The 23,178-nt window shown below is 46.3% G+C and overlaps 3 protein-coding genes across 10 annotated transcripts in view; 1 reads left to right on the forward strand and 2 right to left on the reverse strand.

The window, feature by feature from the left end:
* MOB1B (MOB kinase activator 1B) overlaps window positions 1–5,000 on the reverse strand; it is a 43,708-nt gene extending 38,708 nt beyond the window's left edge. Inside the window, exons 1-2 of one of the 2 annotated variants that reach the window (XM_074867037.1) lie at window positions 4,860–4,960; window positions 4,148–4,227 (exon numbers count right to left, since the gene is read on the reverse strand). Coding sequence is in view for 1 of the 2 variants with exons in the window: in XM_074867036.1 (XP_074723137.1) it covers window positions 4,860–4,873 (14 nt within the window). In the remaining variant the exon portion in view is untranslated. Of the gene's footprint in view, window positions 1–4,147; window positions 4,228–4,859 lie in introns of both variants that reach the window. The other variant, XM_074867036.1, reaches the window with a different exon arrangement.
* Window positions 5,001–10,540: 5,540 nt separating this feature from the next.
* On the forward strand, window positions 10,541–20,208 carry GRSF1 (G-rich RNA sequence binding factor 1). Its single transcript, XM_074867038.1, has 10 exons — window positions 10,541–10,896; window positions 11,239–11,383; window positions 12,271–12,426; window positions 12,784–12,924; window positions 14,280–14,409; window positions 16,972–17,132; window positions 17,292–17,416; window positions 18,119–18,254; window positions 18,477–18,560; window positions 20,068–20,208. The coding sequence occupies exons 1-9, from the start codon at window positions 10,705–10,707 to the stop codon at window positions 18,533–18,535; spliced, it is 1,245 nt and encodes a 414-aa protein (XP_074723139.1). The 5' UTR covers window positions 10,541–10,704; the 3' UTR covers window positions 18,536–18,560; window positions 20,068–20,208.
* A 296-nt stretch (window positions 20,209–20,504) lies between these two features.
* The window catches only part of RUFY3 (RUN and FYVE domain containing 3), a 56,968-nt gene continuing 54,294 nt past the window's right edge, over window positions 20,505–23,178 (reverse strand). For all 7 annotated transcript variants that reach the window (XM_074867041.1, XM_074867040.1, XM_074867039.1 and 4 more), the window contains one exon: window positions 20,505–23,021. In XM_074867041.1, coding sequence (XP_074723142.1) covers window positions 22,878–23,021 — 144 coding nt within the window. In that variant the 3' untranslated portion in view covers window positions 20,505–22,877. The remainder of the gene's footprint in view (window positions 23,022–23,178) is intronic.

Below are 23,178 nucleotides of genomic sequence, written 5' to 3' on the forward strand. Positions count from 1 at the left end.
TCAGTGAGCACTATCAGCAAACAGCACCCTAACAAACTGGTTTGGGGTCTTTGGGGAAGAGAAATCAGGAGGGAAAGAGAGTGACAAGTGACTTTAAAAGGCCTTTTTCAAGAGAGTTAGAGAATTGTAAAATGAATTGTACCACAGGCAGCACAAGGGGCAACATGAACACCTCTGTAAGTTTTTCATTGCCATGGTTTCTGGAAGCTTTCTGTTCCTTGGTGCTCCCTTCCTTGAAATTGAGACCAGCTGCCAGCCAAGGGGCAAATCTTTTGACAGCAAGCATTTCCAAAGAGGAATGAAACACAGTTAACACTACAAATGAAGTGACATGCTTCAATGTTGAACACAAACTTCAGGTAAAAGCATGTATTTCTACAGCCAATAATTCAATGAATCACAGAACCATTTAGGTTGCAAAAGACCCTCAAGATCATTGAATCCAACCATTAACCTAACACTACCGATGAAAGCTATAAAGCAGCTAAAAGAAAAAAAAAAAGAGGAGAAAAAAAAAGCTTTACTTTCTGTGAAGTTCATTGTCAGACCTGATTCCATGTAAGCTCTAAGGAATCCTTTTGCTTTCCTCAAAACACAAAATAAGTGTTACCAAGACTTAAAAAAAAAATCCTGTAAAAAGTTGCCAATAACTTTGCAGTTCTTTCTCTGATTTACTCATAGGGAAACTCCAGAGACTTTTCATTCTGAGTATTCTTCCAAAAAAAAAGAAACCAAATGCATCACTAATGGTAGTGGTTAAACAATACATTTTGCAGTAAGGTAACACATTCATGTGTCAAGAGCACCTACCCTGATCTCTGCTCCGGGAACACAGCCTGCACAGATGTATTACGCTAATCAAGCCAAAACTGAAGAAAGCTAGTACATTAAAATACAGGGAGAAAAACATCTGAATGTTTGACAAGCATATATTTCCCATTTCTAACAGTTTGTAAATGCCTACACGTTGATTTTCAATGACTGAAATTCCAGTTTAAAGTGCCTACCAGTCTTCTGTGGGAGTCCTTGATAAAGTGGAGATAAATACCACCTCTCCGACTTTTAACTACAGAAGGAGCACTCACGAAGCACTCAGTTGCTCTCTAGCTAGAGTAAGCTGAAAAACACTGCCCACTTTAGAAACAGCTTTCAATTGCTAAGTGGCAGCAACTCAGCATCTAAGAAAGCTGAGGAAGAGGAAACAACAAAATAGCCATGACGTTCTTCAAGAGCAGGAGCAGACAGGGAAACCAGAAAGGCCACAATGCTTGTCAATCTGGAAACAAACACACCAGCTCTGATTTTGGTATTACTCTGCAAGCGATGTAAGGAAAAACAGAAGTAATGTCCCACTGCACCTTCTGCACATACACAGACACACAAACTACAATTTTAATAAAATTTAAAAAAAAAATTAACCCACGTGCATCATCAGAAGCAACTGCTAGGCTCCACCGTTCTGTATAACAAGACAGAGAAGGAAGAGCACATCTTTCCCCCACCTTTGTTTACAAGCTAATTTTGCATCAATTCATAAACGTGTGTACCCCAAAAAACAGCTCCTCATCCTCACCCTTACTTGCTGTTTCCATCAGCTCTTCATCTTTCTAAGTCTTATCAGTTACCACTACTTACATGAATCTCATTTTAAAAAAACTAGACACTGGAATTTTCTGAGAGGGATTTACTGATACATAGATGGCTTTTTTTTAAGAAAAGCCAATTTCACAACTTCAATAATAAAAGTGAGTCTTTTCCTTTTAAAAATAAATGGTTTTCATCTAGCTTCTTTTTTATGTAAGTTTTGCCAGCGTAGGATAACACAAGCATGTTACCATATGGCACGCCTACCAGAACTATCTTTAATTTTTTTCCTTGGAGATGTAAGCTGAAGTACCTGCAACTATGCTGTAATTTCCTTTTAGAGAGAACTTATCGAGCTGAATTTTTTTGGAATTGAAGATATTTTCTAGTCCAATTCCCATCTTTAAATTTTTTTAAAGATTCAGGATAACCTGTTCAACCATTGAAGAGGTTTATAAAGTCTTTTCAGAAAGGAAGAAACAGATCACAAAGAGAAAATAGTGGCGCTGAAAATAACAATTGCTGTCAAAACTGAGTTGTATTAATTCAGTGACTTGTCTCACAAGACAGTCTTTTTATAATGTTACCCATAACGAGAGAAGACAATGGTTTCCCTTGATTTTTTTCCCCCCCCACCACGTAGCTTTATATGTCACTGGCCCTAGCAACAGCGAAGAATAGCAATGGATCTGTCAGTGGACAAGGACTGTGCAACGGGCCCGTGAGGGGGGCCCCAAGCACCCTGTGTTATCCAAGCACAATCGCCCTGTTATTTGACAAGCAGCAAGTCTGCAATCAGAACACAGCTTTCCATACCTACTAGAGTGTCAAACTGACAAACTACAGCCAAGTTACCGGCAATAAACCTGCGTGACCGGTTCACTGCAAGTTAGAAAATGTTTCTAGTCTAAGTGCACAAGGACTGTCTTCAGCTGCCGCATCTTTATTCCGAGTTCAAAATTGTGAGACAGTTCACAAAAAGACAACAGTATCACTGACGCAGAGAAAAGAGCACAAACAAACAAATAACCTTGCTACCTCCATACCAAGGAAACTCTAGATGAAAAAAGGGGTGGAAAAGTACTACAAAAAGCTATGTAAAAACACCAAGAAAGTGTGTGGGGTTTACAGCTCAAAGTACAATACAAGTTTGTACTACTAAATCTGTAGAACTGTAAAGATACCCAGCCACTGTCTTTGAATAACTCTATGAAGTTAACATGAAATTCAAGTTTGACAAAAGGTAATGCTAACTTTCTGGATACTTAAAAAAAAAAAAAAAAAAAAACAAACACAAAAACCTAACTACTTGTCAGTAACATAAAGTTTCCCTGGTCTCCCTGAGGCCTATCAGGTATATTTTAAAATTACTTTTTAAAAACCCATTTCTAGACCACAGATGAGCAAATTAGGTGCCATCTATAACACTCTGCCAACAACAGCTGAGACAGCTTTGCCAACATTTCTAGGTTTGCCATGCAAGAACTTCAGTTCCCATTTCTGTATTTCATCCAGCAAGACCACTTGAAACAATGGAGGTGGGGGTAAAGGTTTGCTTTCCTAGGTTTCAGAAGGGTCTGGAAAAAGAAACAAGCATCTCATTATTGCTAGTGGCAGAGGGTGGAGGGGTTTCATGCTTTTCCATTACCAAATGCCACGGAGAGGGAGGCTTTCTAATTTGCAAACCAGACTCCCAGGACACCAGAGTCCTCGAAACCCTGTCCCTCCTTCTTCACTGCAGCAGCTGAGAATTATGAAGGAGGGGGACAGCTGGGCTTCTCATTAGTAGCACCGTGCCTGAATCCACAGACAGTCATCTGTACTCATCTCCCTTTGCAGCTTCCACCCTGCAGCTGATAGGTGTCTTTCAAAATCTCTCTTGGGGTAAGGCAGCACAAGGCCTTTGGTATGGCAAAGTTAAAAGATAAACGCAATGGAGAGATTTAGAAGGAAGCCAGCGTCCGTGTTATTTGTCTCCATGAGAACACAACTTATTAGAACACTCCAGTTCCCAAGATAAAGTATCTTCTCTGAAAGCAAGCTACATATACATCTGTTGGTTATCAATATAAGCCTTTAACAACTGTCAGATATTATGGCAACGGTCCCACTAACCGCTCGCACGTAACTCCGAACGTGCACGTAACTGAACGTGCAGAACAGTCAGCAGGGCAAAGGCCTTAATGGAGCTTTGCTCTGCAAGGGTACCTTTTTCAGCTGCTTGAATTTCCCTTCTTTCCCTAGAGCACATCTTCACTTTAATTAATAGGTCACTGAACCGGTTTATGTTAATTGTCAGAAGTACCGCGTCTTTGTTCCCAAGGGGAGGGACCAAAGTTCATTCAGTAGTTGTCAACGAAGCAAAATTGCAAAATGTAAGGTTTTGCACACACCTAAATTGCCACCAATTCCTTAGGGAGCTTTTTTATGCCGCAGTAAACAATTGCCTTCTCATTAGCAGCGTGCATCCTGCCAGCGATCCCTCGCTCGCACCAGATCCCCGCCAGTCAGCTGCGCAACCATTACCTGAACCTGGAATTAACTTTTAAACGCTGCTGCTCACCAAAGCTGCGTCAACGCGATCCAGTTTTAACTTCTCTACCGCAGATAACGCCGCGGGCAGAAACTTCTGCTCATACCGGCCTCGTTATGAATAAAAAAAACATAAAAATAAAAAGAAAGGGAAACTCCACGAGATCAGTATTTTCCCCCCGAAGGCTGCTCTCGCTCGATACCCCTCTCACAGCACCCACCGGGAAAGTCTCCCTCGAGCCCCCGTTAAAAGCCTCGCGTGGATTCATTCGCCCCGCGTGGCTTCTGTTTAAATTCGTGCCCCTTGGGCCGGGAAGGCAGGTCGAACCCCCCCCCCCCAGGGCGAACCGCCGCCCTCCAAACGCCCTCGCGGCGCGGCGGCCGGCCCCGAGCAGCCGTTTACTCCCCGCTCCCGCGGCTAAAGAGGGGGGGGGGGGGGCGGTCGCTAGAGCCGTTACCGCGGCCCCCCGGGGGACCGGGGCACAAAGGAAGAGAGCGGGCAGGGCGCCGCTCCGCTGGCGGAGCGGGACGGAGAGAAGAGGAGAGGTGCGGAAGGGGACGCCATGCCGGCGGGGAGCGGCCACCCTGCTCCCTCAGGGCGGCGGGCTGCCCTGCCCGGCGGGGCGGGACGGGGCAGAGGAGGAGGAAGGGAGCCTTCTTCCTTCTCAGGCGGGAGAGACGGCCGGGGCAGGGGTAGCGACCTCCTCCCCCCACGCCGCCGTGACCCCTCCGCGATTACTCACAACAAGAAGCTCATGGCGATGGCGGCGGAGCGGGACCGGCGGCTGCCTGGGGCTCGGCTCGGCGCGGCTCGGCTGGGCTCGGCGCTGCTCGGCTCCCAATGGCAGCAGCGGCGGCGCAGGGCGGGCGTGTGCGGGGAGAGCGCCGCGGGGCGGGGACACGGCCCGCCGCCTCCCGCCGCCGCCTCCCGCCGCCGCCACCACCCGCGGCCCGCCCGGCCGCCATCGCCCCCGGCAGTCCCCGCGGGCCGCGCCGCCCCTCGGCGGACCTCCCCTCACGGCCGGCGGTCGCCTGGCCCCGGACACAGCTCTTACCCCTCGGATGTCCCCGGATGCCCCCCTCAAGACCCTGTGACCTCTCCCCTCAGACACCCTCGTCTTCCCTTGAGTCGGGCGCCCCACCCCTCCCTCCAAAACCCCCCATCTCGTCAGGCATCCATCCCGGGACACCCGCTCTCCAGCGGCCTCTGCCCCAGGGGCACCACAGGGCTCCCTAGAAGCACTTCCCTCAGCCCAGGGTGATCCAAAGGGAACAGCGAGCGGGGCACGGCCTCCTGCCAACCACCGTCCTGGGGTAAACCCCTGCACCAGGCCGCGGTGTCCCAGATGCCAACAGACAATCCTTTCTGGGGCACGGGCAGAACATAAAACCTCCAACAACCTTCAGGTAGTCCTGGCAGCAAAATCCCCCTGGTTACCTACCAAATGTTGCAGGGGAATCATGAGAAGTGCCTGAGCAATAGTGCGGCCTGCCAGTATTCACCCTTCTTCTACCCCAAACTGCCTCCTGTGGAGCAAGCCTGCAGGGTACAGGAACAAAACGGTTTGCTTTGCTTTAGCATGTCACGCCAGGGACTCAAAACACATTACAATATCGTTATTTATGCCATCCAGGCTTCCTTAGGTGGTCTGTCCTCATTCTGCCAGTGTATGACAAAGAAGTTCAAGTACCTAATGCACAGATAACCACCATGATCATAAAAAGAATAGGGAGATCTTGACTGATTTCTGCCCTCCTCACTCAACAGTCTGCTCCTTTTTCAAATAAATGTGTCAAAATGGCTTCTAATATTTTAACAAATGTTTGATTTGTGAGCAATTTTTAACTCGGCTGGCTAGGGCGAGCAGTCAGCTAAGAAAGGACACACCTCAGAAGTTAAGATATTGGCAGCTGCAAACTACTGAGGTAAAAAAAAAAAATCCAGTCTTTCTTATCCCTTGGCAGGTCCTTCACCTGACATCTGCCCTGAACCACCTCACCTTGTGTGAGCATGGTTAAAAACTGCATGTCCTCCCATTTGTAGAAATACAGTGTACGGCATAGCCAGAGTATCATTTCAGTGTAAGTTTTCAAATAAGCAGTCTCACATCTTTCCTGGCAACAATTATCACACAGCATGCTCTTCCCAGGAAGAGGCAGTTCCATGAAGCGCAATCTGAGGGTGCGCAGCGCATGGAAAAAGACGTCCACCAGCTCATTCAACACCAGGTGAAAGCTGCAGGCTGTGGTTTTGGGGTCTGGGGACACTGCTCTGGGAATCCCTACCTCCCATTCCCAAACCAGGAGCAATCCTCTTAATTTTTGGGTTTGTCTCAGTCAGTTTATATGTTCCAGGGGAAACAAAGATAGACCGCAGCATCCAGAATGCTTCAAAATAAATTATATTCATATCAAACAAGGACTACACATTCCTCTGTAGACTTAGCCACATCCAAGCGCCACCTCTTTATGACTTAAACTAGAATCCCAGAGTGTAATTTAATGAGAAAATCTGCCGCCATTTAGGTCAATAAGAAGCCAGTGGGATTTCGGAGAAGAGACAAGACAGGCAGCAGGACCACCAGAGATTCCTTCCTGCCCTGAGGAAATTCTGCCAGCCCTGGCAACCCCGCAAAGCCCACGCGGATGCAGGTAGGCCAGAGGAAAACCCGATGACTCAGACTTGTTATCAGGCAAATTCAGTACATCAAAACATGCTACAATCCCGCACAGCATTAAGTTTCTGTACGGCACACAAGGGGTTTCGGCTATAATGCCTGATGTGGCAAAACTGACAGTTGTCTGCTTCTCTCATGTTTTTAAATGCTGAAACTGCATTTTCTACTCTTGTGGCTCTGTCCTTCAGACCAAGTCAGAATGCCAGGTCAGTGCATTTCTAAGTAAATGAAAATTACACTACTGTTTTTAGGACACTTCTAAAATCAAGTGTTTTACTGGGCAGCAAAGGCATAATTAAAAAGCATTTCATGACATTTGCAGTTTTCCTTTTGTCTCTATTAGTAAAAGCAGGCATGAAATGGGTCTCGGGGCACTTTTCAACAGATGCTGTCAGACTAAGTTGGCCACGTAAATCAAACTCAAAAAAATATTGCTGATCTTTCTGCCACATTCATGTTGAGACATGAATAACCTCCATTCTCAGTTCCCACCCATATGCTTCCTTCTACCCACAGAATGCTTTATTTTAGTGGCAAGTTAAAATTAAATGTCTGTTACTGCAGCAGTCAGTAGGAAATACTTGTCCTGGGCAGCTGTCAGGAGAAATGGTTACGTCATGCGTACATTTTATGTCTCACTTAATATTGGTCTGTTTGGGATGGCTAAGGGTCACATGAAGTGCTCGCTTCAGATGCTGCCCGATACAAGGGACTGGCGGCACGCTGCAGTCTTACATAAAGAGTCGAACTGCTCCATTGCTCCAGGAAAGGCACAGTGAATGCACCCGTGGCCTCACGTCTGTCATTTTGGTTTACCCATTATACTGTAGAGCTTTAAGAATTACTCCGAAAGGGCCCTCGAGCTGACAAAGTGCTTTGGTCCTGAACTGCAGTTTCCAGCTTTTGCAGCACAGCTCGGTAAATGTGGAACATTCCAGCTGAAAAAAGTTCAAAAATTAAGATCACGAAACTGAATATGTATGTTATTGGAAATACAAAATAGTAAACAATATTTTGTTTTGAAATGTAAATAATACAGTATGTAAATACTAAGCTCTGTAAACATTCTCCCCCCATTCTAGATTCAACTGATAGCATCCATCAATTTTTGAATTGGGTACTCGTTTGTGCATTAAGGCAAGGGATTTGATTTGTGAACAAGTGAAACATTTAAGTATAAATATCAGATTGAACCTGTGGTACGTACTTGTAATTATTCCCTACAGAAAATGCAATGCATGAAGAAATTACAGGAACTGTGAAGTTGTTATACTGTGGTCCTGAGAGTCACCATAATTCTGGAGCTGGGATGGTACAGCTCAGAAGCCTTGTTATTGCGGGACTGTAGAATGATCAAGACATTCGGCCCCCTGTTGCCTTCACCACTGTTAAGGTGCTCAGATAGGTGTCATTCCTGCTGCAATGTTCATACACTTTAGTAATAATGTCTCAGAAACAAATGATTTGTGTAGGACCTGCTCCACAAATCTCAACAGTGTTTACGGTGTGGACACCGTCTGCAGGGGGGTTCATGCTTCTTACATATCTCCACGTGAACTATGCTCTCTGTTTTCCAAAGTTGGTGGGCTCGCTCAGGCTGAGCACATTCTCTCTTACTGAATGCTGAGATAGTTGCAGATGAATGATTGTGTAACAGGCTCCTCTTTCATAGAAAATGGTGGAAGCCCCACTGCTCGAGTAACTTAAAGCTAAATTAGTAATTTTGGAAAATACCACAAGATCAATTCTTCTTGATGAGATTACACAGTGATAAGTAATGTTTCACAATATAAGCATTTGTTTTATTATCAACTCAGAAGATTTTTCTTTTTCCTGTGATCAAACTAAAGAATAGTTTATACTAATTATTCTTAACAATAACCTGTTTAACATTAAGTATTGAAAAAGGCATCTTCCAAGGTAGATAAACCAAACTTCTTGGTCAACAGCAGTATGGAGGGGCACGTCCCAAGTTTTTTTATTTTTACTTACAGTAACAGATTTCCTCTCATAAGTAGACTTCATTCAACACCAGTTCTGTCGAGTGAACAAATGCAAATTCTATTGTCCTACCGTAAATCTTTTTTTTTTTTTTCCCTGACGTTAGGCGCAGAGGCTTTCATCCCTCACTTTCGCTAATGAAGCTCCGAGAAGTCTGGAAAACTTCAGTGCCAACAAAATGGTGCCCTCTAAAGGTAATTCGCACACACTGACAAGCTACAAGACCGCAGTGGGATATTTTTTATTGTACTTGGGAAGCAAATACATTGAAGGAAAAATGGGTGAAAGACGTGCATCTCTTAAAAGAGACTCTTCCTTGCACCCTGCTTGGTTCACAAGAGAGGAACGCACATAACATTCCCTTGGTATCTGCTTATTCAATTAAAGCATGAAGGCCAATCTAGATAAAGATAAGTCTTCAAGACGAATTCCTATAGTTATCTTAATTTTTTGCTTGCTTATTTAAAGAAGGCTTTGAAGAGAAACCTGACATGTAGACTATGAGAAACTGGAATGTGAACCACTTGAGCACTAGGGTCAACATTCCTTTGAAAATGTGTATAATATGTGATTTACCTTGAAAATTCAAGAGAGTTGAGAGTGCTATTGTCAACAGACTGTGCTATTATCAACGTAATAGTCTGCCATATGTAAGTTTGTAACAAGAAATAATTTATAAAAGCAAAAGCCAACAACAAGATGACATAAAATAGCTCATTAACATTTTCAAAACGGTGATAAAAAACATTCAAGGCTTCTGAGAAATCAATGGGTTGGCAGTACTACAAGCTGACAGACTTCTACTGAAAAAACCCAAGATCGTATTTTGAGTGATAGTTTGCAATGGCTTGAGATTGCAACTCTTACTTGGCGATCCCAAGGCTAGAAGTACAGGATGCTGGACAAAAGAGGAAAATCTTTCCTGTAGTGGCTGCCGTCTCCCTGCTGCTGGGGTCCATGCCAGGGTGGCCTGGCACATCCTCCTTCTGAACAACCACTCAGATACCTGCCTAAATACCCCAGATCTGAGCCTCCACAGTCTCCCTTGGCTTCCTCCGCTGTTGGGTTGGTCTTTTTTTGGCTTGTTTTTTCTCCTGCTCACTTTGCTTCATCCTAAAAATTGTTCTGGGTTCAGCTTCTAAGCGCACACATGGGGAAGGCGGTGCCAGCTTTTTCCCCCTTATCCCTCTTAGGTGCAGCAGTAACAGCAGGACTGGTTTTCCAGATCATCTGAAAGGCGTATATTCCCTGCAAACAGGTTCAGCCAGCAGTGCCTCTAATACGTAAGATGGTCTAGCTAGGACAGCAGCCTGGGGGGGAAATATCAGCTCTCATAAAGTCTGCAGGGAAAGGGCGTAAAAGGGTTGTCATGCTCAAGTGTGATTTAAAACTTTACACTGCAACTATAGCATGGGTTTTCTTTTCCTTCCCGTTTTGATTAAAAAAAAATATGAAAATGTCAGTGGTGATAGAAACTCCAAATGAGCATACGCCAGCAATAACTTGCCGTGAATCCCCGAACCACGCTTCTCTGTTCAACTGTGTCGGATAAGAAGCATCTCACTTCCGAGCCCTTTCTTGCAGAGCCTGGTCGCGCTCCGCCCGGCACAACAGGCCACCCCCAATCCCAGTGCCCCCCGCCTCGCTGGGGACACCGTTCCGCCTCTCCATTCCCGCCTGGAGCCCTCCCAGCCGGGAAACGGCAGCCGCAGCCCGGACAGAGGGGTGAGTAGCGGCCACCTCCACGGAGGACGCGAGGCCCCCGGCATCAGCAGCCCCCGACCCCCTCACTCACCCCAAGAGCCCCTCAGCCCGCCGGGCAGCTGAGCGGGACGCGAACACCCTCCTTCTCCCGCCCGCCGCCTCCTGGGAAGGGGAGGCGGAGCCCGCCAGCCCCCACCCGTCGCCCATGGCCGCCGCCGTCGCCGCAGCGCGTCGCGGCCTGGCCGCCCTGCTGCTCGGCCGCCGCCCGCCGCTGCCGCCCTGGCTGCGCCCGCCGCCCGCCCGCAGCCTCCTCAGCGCCGCCGCCACCCTCGGGCCGGGGCTGGGCGCGCCGCGGGCTGCCGCTGTGCTCTGCGCTGCCGGCCGCAGCTACAGCCAGGTAGGGGCCCGCGCGGACGGGGCCTAAAATGGCGGCAGCGGCGCGGTCGGGGGCGGGAGGCGGAGGGGTCCCCGCCGGGCCGCTGCCCGGGATGGGGCCGTTGGGCGGGAGGACGAGCCCCGGGGCCCTGCGCCCTCCTCCCGCAGCCGCGGGGAGACGGCCTGCGCCATGTGCAGCGCCTGGCCTGGCCTTGCTCCTCCCCGTGCTTTCCCTCCCCACGCTGCGCCAGGCCCCCAGAGCATGCGCCTGCCTTAAGAGTTGAACGGAGCTGGGCACCGCTGTGGAACGCTGCGCCTTTCCACCTCTTAATTTGGGGTCTTTTTGGTTCTTTTTTGGTGGCAGGTTACAGATGCACCCTCCGCGGAAGGTCGCCTCTCAGAGCAAGAACCAGAGTCACCCAAGGCAGAAAGTGACAATGTCTTTCTCATCAGGGCGGAAGGATTCCCCTTCTCGTGCACCGAGGAAGATGTGCTTACCTTTTTTGATAGTATGGGAGTTAATTTTCCTGCGTAACTGTTCAGTGTGGTGTTACTGAACCCAACAGTTCATCATTAGTTAACAGAAAGAAAACAGAAAAATTGTTAGCCGGAGAAAGATGAGTTTTTCATATTGGTGCCAAATTATTCATGATTTACACATGTAAAACAAATAATCAACTTCCAAAATGCTGGACAATGACTAGAAACTCATCCTTGCAGCATTTTATATTTAATTGAGGAAGTCTTTCCCTTTTTAGTCCATGTTTCCACAGTAAAGGCAATCCAACTGAAGTGATTCCTTTAAAGACCATTATGGTTGGCTTTTTCCCAAACTCCCCTCTTTTAAACAAACTCGAGTGGTTTTTGCTTACTAGTTTAAACTTCAGTGTTGCTTTCTGATCCTAATTAATAGGCTTGTACATACCTTTGCAGGGCTGATCCCTTCATACTGTAATATTATGATGCATCCTTCCAGAGTAGACTAGACAGTCAGAGGCAAGTTTTTAAATGGTTTAATGATCTGCAGAAATAAATTAAGTCAATTGGAAGTCCTAGAGGAAAAGAACAGAGCAGGCAGAGTATAGCTATAGAGACTGAACTATTATAGCATTTGTTTTTGATGTCAGATAAATCAATTACCCTTACCAACAATATGACAGTATAATCCAGTTATACAGCTGTGGAAGCTAACGGATCAGATTCTTATCTGTAATAAACCTTGTGTGTTAGAGTTAAGGTTAGAAGCAGGAGTTTCCTACCCTTTGTTTCAAGACAGTACTTTGCCTCACTGAGGGCGATAGCTCTATACAGAATATTCAGTTTTGATCTGCAATCAAAAGACCCCCATGTTTGATGCAGTTGCGTATGTTTCTGTATCGTGTTCCTTGATTTCTAGGCTGTAGAATTCGAAACGGTGAGAACGGCGTACACTTCCTCTTAAACAGGGATGGGAGACGCAGAGGGGATGCCTTGATCGAGCTGGAGACGAAAGCGGATGTCCAGAGAGCCTTGGAAAAGCACCTGAGGTATATGGGCCCACGCTATGTGAAAGGTGGGTTTGCAATGGCAGAAGTTACATTGGAAGAAAACTTGATCAAGTGAATAAGAACTGCTTGAAGAATAAAACGGGCTGGTGTGAGGGAGGGCAGCGTGGAGAGATGCAGGATGTGGAACAGAGAGCAAATTAGCCAGCATGGCACCACTAAGTCAGAACTTCCAGGGCTGGACAGGAAGAGCAAAGCAGCTTGTGCAGTGAGGGGCACCATGCAGGACAATCAAGTATGGCATGGGGGAAGAAACATTATGGAGTTTTGTCAGGGGGAAAAAGCTTCCTTAGAAGAATGCCTGCAGAGAATCTCCTTCCGAGTACCATGAGGGAAAACATGTATTGTGTCTCTGTCCCTTGCAGTTTTTGAAGTACACGATAGCGACGTAGAGGGCTTACTACAAAATCTGCGGGATGAGTCACACGCCATAAATGATGGAGTTGTACTACTGAGAGGCCTTCCCTTCAGCTCCACTGAGGAGGATATTGCAGATTTTTTCCCAGGTAATTTAGCGTAGTCTGTGCTCTTCGTTTACGAGGCATTTACTTCTCCAAGTTAATGCTTAGGTAGGCTGTTGTTCCTCTAAGTGAGAAAAGCAAAAGCAGATGCAGCCTTGAACGCCTTAAACAGTATAAGGAGTTGCTGTTCCCCTGCAGCTTGAATTAACTAAAGTTCTCTGAACAAGCTTTTAGCTGGAAGAAAACAGAGGAGCCTACATCCTGTTCCCTGCAGTCGGGATGGCTACCAGTGCATAATTTGGCAAAGTTAAGAGAGGCAAAAAAGCCTGTATGATAGTTACAGTACAGGTGAATGCAGCATGGGTGTTCACAGCTGTATAATCATGACATCACCTATGCCACTTAAAACTATTAACAGCAATTTTTTTTTTTTTTTTTTTAGTTACTAGCTTGTTCATGGTTGTGTAAGCTCACTGCACCAGTTCTCAGCGGAGCAAGTACTGCACAGTGCCTGCACACATGCTCATGTGCTCAAGCAATGCAGGTGGTTGCTGCCTGCCTTCACTAGGAAAGGAGCCTTTCTAGGTTTTGCAAAATAAATTGACATTTCCTTAGGTAAAGCTTAAGTTATAGGCTAAACCAAACCCACTTCTTCCCCTCCAGGCATGCATGCAGAGTCCTAAAGCTTATCGTAATCACCGTCATACCAAAAGCAGAGGCTGCTGGTAGTAAATTTTTCAATTGATAACCAGTTGTTCAAGATGTTTGAAGGCATCTAGTAGCAGAGTTATCACAGTGAGATGACTAGGGCAGCATTGTGGAGCAAGTGTTTCCATTTCTTTAGGAGCTTGAGGAGACCCTTTGAGAAAGAAACAAGGTGCAAAGAGGTATGCAAAAGCACTCTTGAAAAAAAAAAAAAATGTAGTAGCCCAGCATAGTGTGCCCTCTGTATCATGTCAGATATAGTTTACTGGATGACAGGCTCCCCAAGCAGCTATTATACAGCACAAAAATTGAAGTTCAGTGAATTTGTCCTGGGTTTTAAAGAGATGGAGGAAAATTACCTTAATAGGAGAAAATTTCAAGAACATTTGTGCTCTGGACCTCCTTGTTGACTAGAACTTGGATTCACTTGTTATTTTCATAGTTACTTGAATCCTGGAGTCTATTCGTTATTGGCATTAAGCCTTCTGTGAAAACTGACTTAAAGCAAGTAAGTTGGAGTTTAAAAAAAAGTTTAAAAAAAAGGTATGTAGGCCAGCATGAACAGTTGTTTCAGAACTATTTAACTGTATGGTTAGCTTGTCAAAAACCAAGAGAGTAAGGAAAAAGATGTCTCTCTGAGCTATAGCACAAGTTCCTGACAATGTACATGCCTTTTTCTGCCCACTGCTCTATAGGTTTGAAAATAACTGACATAGCTTTTGTTTACCGGGGAGAAAGAAGAACAGGAGAAGCTTTTGTGCAGTTTGCAGCTCCCGAAATGGCAGCTAAAGCCCTGTTACGACACAGGGAATACATGGGAAGTAGGTAGGTACTTCGCTGGGGTTCATGAGGGTAGAAGAACACAGTATGAAGCATTCTGTGTGGCTTACGCCTTGCTTCTTACCAGGTGAAACAGCTAATCTTAGGCTATTCCATACTCACGTTATTACTAAGGAAGCTTCTGCCCTTATTACCTTTAAAACCTAGAACTCAGACTTTAGATTCAAATTTCAGTAGAAGTCATACCTAAATCTTTCTCCCAGTGTGGTCAGACTGTTACTTTGTGGCTTAAAACATACCTTTTTTAATAGCACCCTCTGAAATACTCTGTGTAACCCAAGTGTTGCCTCCTCTGGTGATGTTTTCTTTAGAACCTTGACAAAATTGGAGAAAGAAAGATGAAGCCTTTTGCAGGTTTCTGTGTGCTGCAGAGGCACCTTCAGCGCTTGCAGGTTGGGGGAATTTGGGGTCTCAGAAAAATGAATTCTGTTTATTCCTGAAGGTAGTCTCGTCCCAACAAAAGAGGGGTGATAGCATTCAGAGGAGGGCACACTAGATAGGCACCGTCTGCCCAGTCACAAGTGCACGGGGATCCTGTGCCTGCTACAGACATTTGCCCCTGCCAAATTTCCAGCAGGGTCCCTGAGGCTTTCCGCAATTCTAGCAACCCTCACCATTCTCTTGAGGCCAGTACCAAGCACAGTCTGTCTCCACTGGGAGAGTACATTGTACAAAGCAGTTTACTACTCACCTCAGACTTGAATCCATTCCTGACAGTGACTGCTGGCCAGCACCGTACAGTCATCAACCTCTTTGGTGACCACGTCCACCTGTGCTGTTCTCCTTCCTCAGGAATCCACATTCAACTATTTTCTTCCAGAGCAATAAACCCTATGCCACACACTTAAAAGAGGCCTCTCTTTTTCTCAAGCAGAAGCATATACCCCTGTTTCTCAGAATCATAAAATCATTTAGTTTAGAAAAGACCTTTAAGATCAAGTCCAACCATTAACCTGTACACTGTCAAGTCCACCACCAAGCCATGTCCCTAAGCACCACATCTGCATGTCTTTTAAATACCTTCAGAACTGCCCTCAGGAAAAATAATAAAATTGCTTTTACCCTATTGAGCTTTCTGATTTTGCTTTAATAAGCTGCTGAGTTCTCTTTCTAAACACCAGATAACAAAAGCTCTCTCCAGACTTTTACTACTTTTACACACCTACTTCCTTTCTTCTGTTCCCTTATTTTCTGTTCCACTCTGCATTTCCTTGTGGTTGTCCCTCCCTGCCCAATACAGCTGCTCTGTAGGTGTGCCCAATGATTGAATTAACACATTTCCCTACCCTCAAGTAAAGATTAATTAATTTTGTGTGCCCTTAATTTTTTCTTTGTCATAATCAAACGAGCTGATCTGATTCTCCCACTCAAGTTCATACACTTCTGTTTCTCTGTGATTACCCAAGAAATGGAATGGTTTCCAAAACTGCTATCGGTTTGCTCTTGTTCATTCTTCCTGGACTATGGATTTTATCCAGAAATGGCCTTCAGCTGTGCACAGGACTGTGTGTGGGTTCAGGGGAGCTGAGCTTTAAGCTGTCAGCCTGTACGTGGGGTTAACTTCTCTTACTCTGGCCGCTCTCTTCAGACAGGAGGAAAGCTGCCTCACGTGGCTGTCCATATGCTACTTTTCATCATGTTATCCCGTCAGTGCTATGGAAATGGCCTAATTTAACACTGCTGGTTAAATTTCTGTGAGGCCCAGCTGGTACTAATCTGAAAGATTAGCACAGGCAGCTCTGAGTTAAGGGGTTCTGGGGTGGGTAGCTAGAAACATAAGGCATTATCATTTTATGTTTTGAACCTCCAAGTAGAGTTTGTTTTATTTTTCTTTCTGTGGTGTAAGGAGGATCTTGGTGGAGCCCCTTAATGTTGCATTACTTATTGATGTATTACACCCATGACTTTCACACACTCCCACTCACATTTTATCCCATCAATTTCATAGCCATATGTAAAAAAGGCTCCAGTGAAGTATTTAATATGACCCTGTGCATCTTCTGTGTCTGCCTGTTTCAGTAATCTGTTTTGGGATTGGGCATTTGTTTTTTTTTTAATTTGGGGGTTGTAAAAATCGGAAAGTGCAATTTGCAGAGGTGCAGTGAGAGGAAAACAGCCTCACATACAAAGCTGCTCAAAAGGATGCATACTACTGAAAGAGAAAACATTTTTCAGAGGAAGTAAACCTGTATTTCTGCAACAAAACAGAGTTCTGGCTTGTAAGTGTTTGGTATTACTTTTACAAGAAGTTTGTATAAGGCTGTAAACTAAAGAGTTTGTCCAGACCAGACTAGTAATCTGTCTCACAGTAGGTGGCTTTATACAGGAGAGTGGCTGTCACTGCAAGTGGAAGGGGCTTTCATAAACATAAGTGTGCAATTCAAATGAATTAATTCTTCAGGACCGTTGCTTGCCACGCCCTGGCTCTCACACCCGGCACATGAGCAGAGCTGAGGCAGGAGAACGTCCTGAAGGTTCTTTTTCAACACCTTGAGTTCTTTGTGGAGGTGCAAGACATGCCATGTAATTTTCTCCTTTGACTTCTAGATACATAGAAGTGTACGTAAGTAGAAAGCATCACATGCAGAGGCATGTGCCTTATGCCAAGCAGACTACGATCTACTCCAGAGTGAGAAAAGAATATGAAACAGTTTCTGAAGAAAGAGGATTGAGCTACATGGAAGATTCCCATGGCAAAAGAGAAACCAGTGAGTCCCACCCTGTCGTGTGTGTTTGGGGGCCCTTTGTTTTACCCCGATGATCTGCTGTGAAAAAGACCCCCCCCACCCCCCGCCCCGTTTCTGCAGCTTTCATGTGAGGGAGGTGAGAATTGCAAGCATTAATGTTTTTTTTCCTCCATTCCACAGAATTGTGCAGGGAAGGGACAGAAAGCTCTGGGCACATTTTAGAATCTGGGAACTTCTCACCACCGCTGCACTTTGTCCACATGAGGGGTTTTCCTACCCAGGCTACTGCCCAAGACATAATAAATGTGAGTAACAATAAAACTATGAATTGAATTTGGTTGTCATTACCAATGTAAACCCTTGATTATTACAGATGAAGTCACTTCAGATTTTTAATTTATCCATGTCTGTGTTAGTCCTCAGTGCTGTGTAGCTTCAGGCTGAATGCATTTGGAAACCTGAGCTTGCTGAGGGTTACAGGCTCCCCAGGGTAGCCGTGGCCTCACAGGCACAGCAGTGATACGCTCGCCTCCATAAATAAGAATGGATTAAAGCTTGCTGGGCTGTCTTCATACCCCTCCCTTTGGCTTGAGTAGCCATTTATAATCTTGGCTAGATTTCAGAGTACCTGACTGTATGAAAATGAGTTTCAGAATCTTTTTAATACTCTTTCTACTTCATTTTACTAGTATACAGCATCACAGAGCAAGCGTACCTGCACTTAACGACTTGGACATGTACAGAGCACATGTGCTGTGTGAGGATTTTTGTTCTGTCAAGAATGACTGCCAGGAGCTTGCAGAGGGTGGGGGGCTGCACAGTGTGGGAGAGGTGGCTTGGGTGTGCCCCAGGTTCACCCAGACAAGAAAGGCAGCCTTTTGCTACTCACAGGCTCAGCCTCCCCCACAGCTGGATAGGCTTTATGAGGAAAAACATCAAGTTTCTAGGTAATAGGTTGTGTTACTGTTGTTTCTTTCTCACTAAACTCTCGTTTTTCTCCTTTTGAGTTTTTTGCTCCGCTGAAGCCCACAAGGATCATGGTAGAATACAACTCCCATGGAGATGCAACAGGAGCAGCAGAGGTGCATTTCAAGAGCCATGAGGACGCAGTCGCTGCAATGGCCAAGGAGGGCTCACAGCTGCGTAAGTAAAGAGGAAGGGATCTTACAACCCCACGACTCAGACCCTCGGGGAGTTTGGCACAGCTCGTCAAGCTGCTGCTAACACCCTGTGCAGAAGGATCATCTTAAATGTAGATTTCCAAATTACCCTATTATGCAACATTGGCTTTGTGAGGGGGGAAAAAAAAAGAAAATGACACACAAGTCACTGAACACAGCCTGCCTCTCTGAAATTGTTCCCCAGAGTGCAGTGCCGTTGAATTATTCCTGAATGAACATCCAGAGGCAAAAGAAAACTGCTAGTGACAGTGGCACGGTCTCAGGTTTGGTAAGTGCATCCTCCTTTGCTGTTGTTCCTGTACTATTTTTTAGCAACGTGTGCCTCAGGCTTACTATTTCTGATACTTTGGATTTCAGCTCCCTTAAAGGATCAAATTTAGAGTGGCTGAAGGGGGTCATCACCGCTCATCTCAGGTCAGGCAGCGAGCCTGGCCTCTCTGGCCTGCAGATCCAGATCCCCACAGAGTGAAAGTCCTGTGGGGAAGGGGCAGCAGCTCCTTCCTGAGGCTACAGCTGGAGCTGGCAGAGGTTATTGTGCTGCCCAGGCATCTGCCCTGTCGCAGCTGAGGCCTAGACTGTGCTGGAGAGCTTTTTCTGTTTTCCTCCTCCCTTTAAAACTCTGTTAATGTGATTGATGAAAGGTTCTGAAGGGGTTGTATTCACTGGCATGGAAGAGGAAACGGGGCTAAACATTTTCCCCAGATGCGTATTAACAGTAATTGGTCTTTTGGCTGGGACAATATTACTTAGAATTACAGACAATGGAGTTTGATAAAGTAACATTCTTCAGATGATTTTTTTTCTTTTTTAATCCATCCACTCAAACGCAGGCCCAGAGCCTACCTAAATGTGGGAGTCAGCTACAAGGTAGTCAGTGTGTTTTCAGTGCAAACAGGCTGTCATGTTTTTCACAATATTAACCTCAGGGGAGGAGTGTCCTGTAGTGGGACAGTTTTTGCCTTTTTTTATGGCACAGAAACTGTGTCTCCTTGCCCTTTACAAGAGACAAACTGCAGGCTGGGGTGGGGTGAGCACGGGGGAGGGGCCCCTCCTGCAGAGACCCGCATGGCATGCTGTGGCAGTTCTTGCTGCTGAAACAGCATCAGGCCACACTCCTCACTGAAAACCAAAAGACAGCCCTCCCTGCAAAAAAATTAAAACCCTGCAAAAGAAGGGTTTCCTAGGTCTACAGGAGTGAGGCATAATGTATAAGGAAAGAAGTTCCCTGGGACCTTTGTGGAAGGCCCTGGCCACCTTGTAACGCTTCCACCAATGCCCTTCTGAAAATGGGGGTGATTGGTCGCTGCTCCCCCAGGTGCTGGCCCCCACAGCTGACATAGGGAGGGCCCACCCGCCCCTCTCCATCCCAGCAGCCGCCCTGCAGCTCTGGGTTCCCAGTCTAGGGCAGGGATAAACTCCTGGGGCGGGTTCAAGATGTGCACTCAGCAGTGACCAATGTGGCCCACAGCCTCCCTGCTGCCGGGGCACAGTGACAGCCCTGACTTCCAGGCCCCTGTGCTGGGACCAGTGGAATTAAACACACACACACACCCCCCACTCCATGTGTGCTGCAGCCCCACCCAAAAAGTCTCACCTGTTGGAGCTGTTTGCGTCATCTTACCTTTTTTGGTGAGATCTTTTAGTATTGCCAAATGCTACTATTCTATTATTGGAGACAAAAATTCAGAAAAACGCAGCAGTGCATTTGAAACAAGGAAAGCAATAAGCTTGCGGTGAGGTAGTGATTGATCTTTTTCCTCTTCCTTTCTTTTTAGGCCAAAGTGAACACATTCCGTGGATATGAGTGTAAAGATCGAGTACAAGTGGCGCTGCTCAATAACAAGGATAAACTGTATAAAATCTATTTGAGCGTTGTGTAAAAGCATGTAATAAATTGTGTTGACATACTGTGGAAAGATTGTCTGTTACAAAAGCAGCAGCAGCTGTACCAGAGGAATGGGAAATGCTGCAGGATGGAGCACTTCTAGTCTCCTGCTGCGTGAGATGTACAAAGCATTAATAAACCACCAGTATTTGCAATGAACAAACCCAGAGCGATGTGAGCAGGCCCTGTGTGGTACTGCCAGTACCTCCTCCCTTCCACCGCCCCTCTCTCCATCTGCGTAAGGAGCCATCAACCCTTACCCATTCTGAAATACTTACACATGTAGCCAGAGCAGAATGAGACGGAAAGACAGCTCAGGACACAGGATACAGATGATCCAAGTTTTTATTATTGTGTGGAACAAAATTAACAACAAAAAAAAAAATAGCCATCCGCTCCCCCCACTCCAACCACGCAGGTGAGCGTTACAAGCAGTACCTGAGCAAAGGCGCCTTGAGCACTGCGGCACCGCACAGCGTAACACCCAGCCCTCGCAGGCAGAGAGGCCCTGGAGTCTGAGGCAGCAGGAAGGAGGCAAGTGCTGACACCGTGAGCTGGCAGCAAGCGCAGTGTCACGCTGACCTTTCTCAATTTCCATTTCGGCTGCCAGAGCTGTGTTCGGAAGGGTTTCAGCCGCCTCCCTGCTCCCTCGTGGGGAGCCGTGTGACTTCAGAGGACCTGCCCCAGAGCTGTCCTGCTTCTCACAGCCTTTGCTTCGAGCAAGCTGAGCGGCAGCCGCTCCTGCCAGGACAGTCAAAAGCCAGGTACAGGTCACAACTAAGCTGTTGCATCAGAGCTGCAAAATGCTGGACATACCAGCATGGAAATAATTTACACTAAGGGCCTGGTTTCCAGTTTAATCCTTTAACATGGAAATTGCTGGGCCTTGCTTTCTCCTTGGGGGATGAGCCCTGCTAGATTTGGATGCAGGAATTTGAAATTTCATCGGTGTGTACAGTATGTACACAACACTACTAACGTTAAATTCAGTGTCTTCTCCATTGGTCTCTGGTATCTCATCCCTTCAGAGCAGCGTGCCCACGCTTGAGTTCTAGGCTTTTCGTATGTCAATGCTGTTCACAACTACTAATCTACTTTAAGGGATAGCAGCAAGGAAATGGATCTGGTAACTGAGGGGAAAAAAAGAGCAGAAAAAGAAAAACTATTTAAAGTTGCCCCTGCTATGATAGTGCTCTGGCTCTGAGGGACACTAAGAGGAGCTGGAGAACTTTGGTGGCTGAACATGCCAAGGCCTAGAGGGAACTAGGAGAGAGTTAATTCCTGGTACAAACCAGCACCAAGCACCTAAGTAACCTCGGCTCTGACATGCTTTTAATGTGCTTCCCGGCAGTCTAATGAATAGAAAATCCCCTCTGAGGAATTAAACCACTAACCCCTAATAAACTCTGTACAAAACCAAACGCATTTGTCACATATAAATACATCAGTTTTTCTATGGACTACCAAACATTCTGTGGTCTTTAAGACTGAAGTAGGCTTCCAGTATAAACCAGAGCAAACACTACTGTGACATGCTATGCGCTTCAGGAGGAGGCCACCACCACTTTTTGGAGTAACAGAAAATTCCGTGAGGTAACAGCAACAAGAATTAACGTAACATGAACTTTAAAGCGTGAAACCCTTTTAAACTGTGTTTCAAATCAGAACTTCTAGTAGGTGAAAAGCATACTGGTTTCATCTCACCTTCATTTTCATATAACAAAAAGTGAAATGCAAGGCTTATTACGATGACTTTATGTGCACAAGGGGGAGAGGTGGATTGAAGTGGCCCTAAACCTCCTGCATCATGATGAGGGTTTGGTATCGGAATGCTTGAGGGTCCAGTTCCTCCAGTCACCACATCAAGGCAGGAAGTGCAGTTACACCCGTAGCTTTGGCCCCCGCCGTGTAGTCACGAAGTCACAGTGAGGGTCTCCGAGAGGAAGGTCAGATGCCTTAAGGCACTTGCGTGCCAGATCAGTGCAGGCCGTCAGTTCATGCCTCAAAACCACCTACAGCCCCCCACCCCAGCCCCTAAAATACAGAAGGAGAACTTTCACAGCTTGGTTTGAGTCTTCCGTACTGCTTTGCATAGCAAGCCCATGGCCTGAGGGCTGAGCCAAAGAAACGAAGCTAGAAAAAGCATTTATTGGCATCTTACATGGACTCCTCCCACCCAGCACTGATGCAGCGCGGTCAAACCAGATTGTCAAAGGCAACCGGGAAAGGGGAAACGGTATTTCAAGTGCAGCCAGACATGAGGATTAAAAATGCTCCCGTTCTGCTTTCAGTGAGCCTTTGCTTCACGCTTTCGTGCCACACACATGGGGATGAGAACGCTCCCGACTTGCAGGCGCAGACACACAGTGCACGCACACAGAGCTCTTTTTTTGGGCAGGGGCTCTCTATTCTCACTGTGCCCCGAGGCTGCTCGGGCACACCTCGGCATACTTCATGTGCCATTCCCAAAGCAGTTCTCCCCAGCACAAGCTCAGCTCTGAGAACAGGCAGATTTTCATACAGGGAAGACTCAGACTGTTGGTTTAGCCACAAGAGACTGTAAACACCATGAAGCTGCTTCCCCCCTGACCTCCAAGGAACACAGGCAAGTGTCTTCTCTTCACATTCCCCCCGAACAACTCCAGAAACCACCATCAGCTACAACCATTTGTTTTGTCACCTCTCCCTGACACCTGTCCCCTACAAAGGACTGGTTGAATACTGCTGGATGAGCCGCTTGTGACAGGGGTTGCAGACGCGCTCAGGGTTAATACTAGACGGGAGGGGCAGCTCATTCACTGAACAGGCTTCACAGAAGATGCCACCACAGTTCTTGCAGATGTTCTGGAATGCAGGAAGAGGACAGAGAAATCAAGGAAATGCTCAAGACACAAGCAACACAAACTTACGGTTTCTCTCATTAACATTCTGTCAACCCAAATCCTCTGCCGGGCTAGACAAAGACGCTCCGAAACTCCACTCTTGTCCCCTCTGAAGACCC

Source organism: Strix uralensis, chromosome 4, assembly GCF_047716275.1.
Source record: "Strix uralensis isolate ZFMK-TIS-50842 chromosome 4, bStrUra1, whole genome shotgun sequence".
In the NCBI taxonomy this organism is placed as follows: domain Eukaryota; kingdom Metazoa; phylum Chordata; class Aves; order Strigiformes; family Strigidae; genus Strix; species Strix uralensis.

Coding starts and splice junctions, on each gene's coding strand:
- GRSF1 (XM_074867038.1), top strand. CDS start 10,705: ATGGCCGCCGCCGTCGCCGCAGCGCGTCGCGGCCTGGCCGCCCTGCTG. Junction 10,897..11,238: donor CCGGCCGCAGCTACAGCCAG/GTAGGGGCCCGC, acceptor TTTTGGTGGCAG/GTTACAGATGCACCCTCCGC. Junction 14,410..16,971: donor AGGGAATACATGGGAAGTAG/GTAGGTACTTCG, acceptor TTTGACTTCTAG/ATACATAGAAGTGTACGTAA.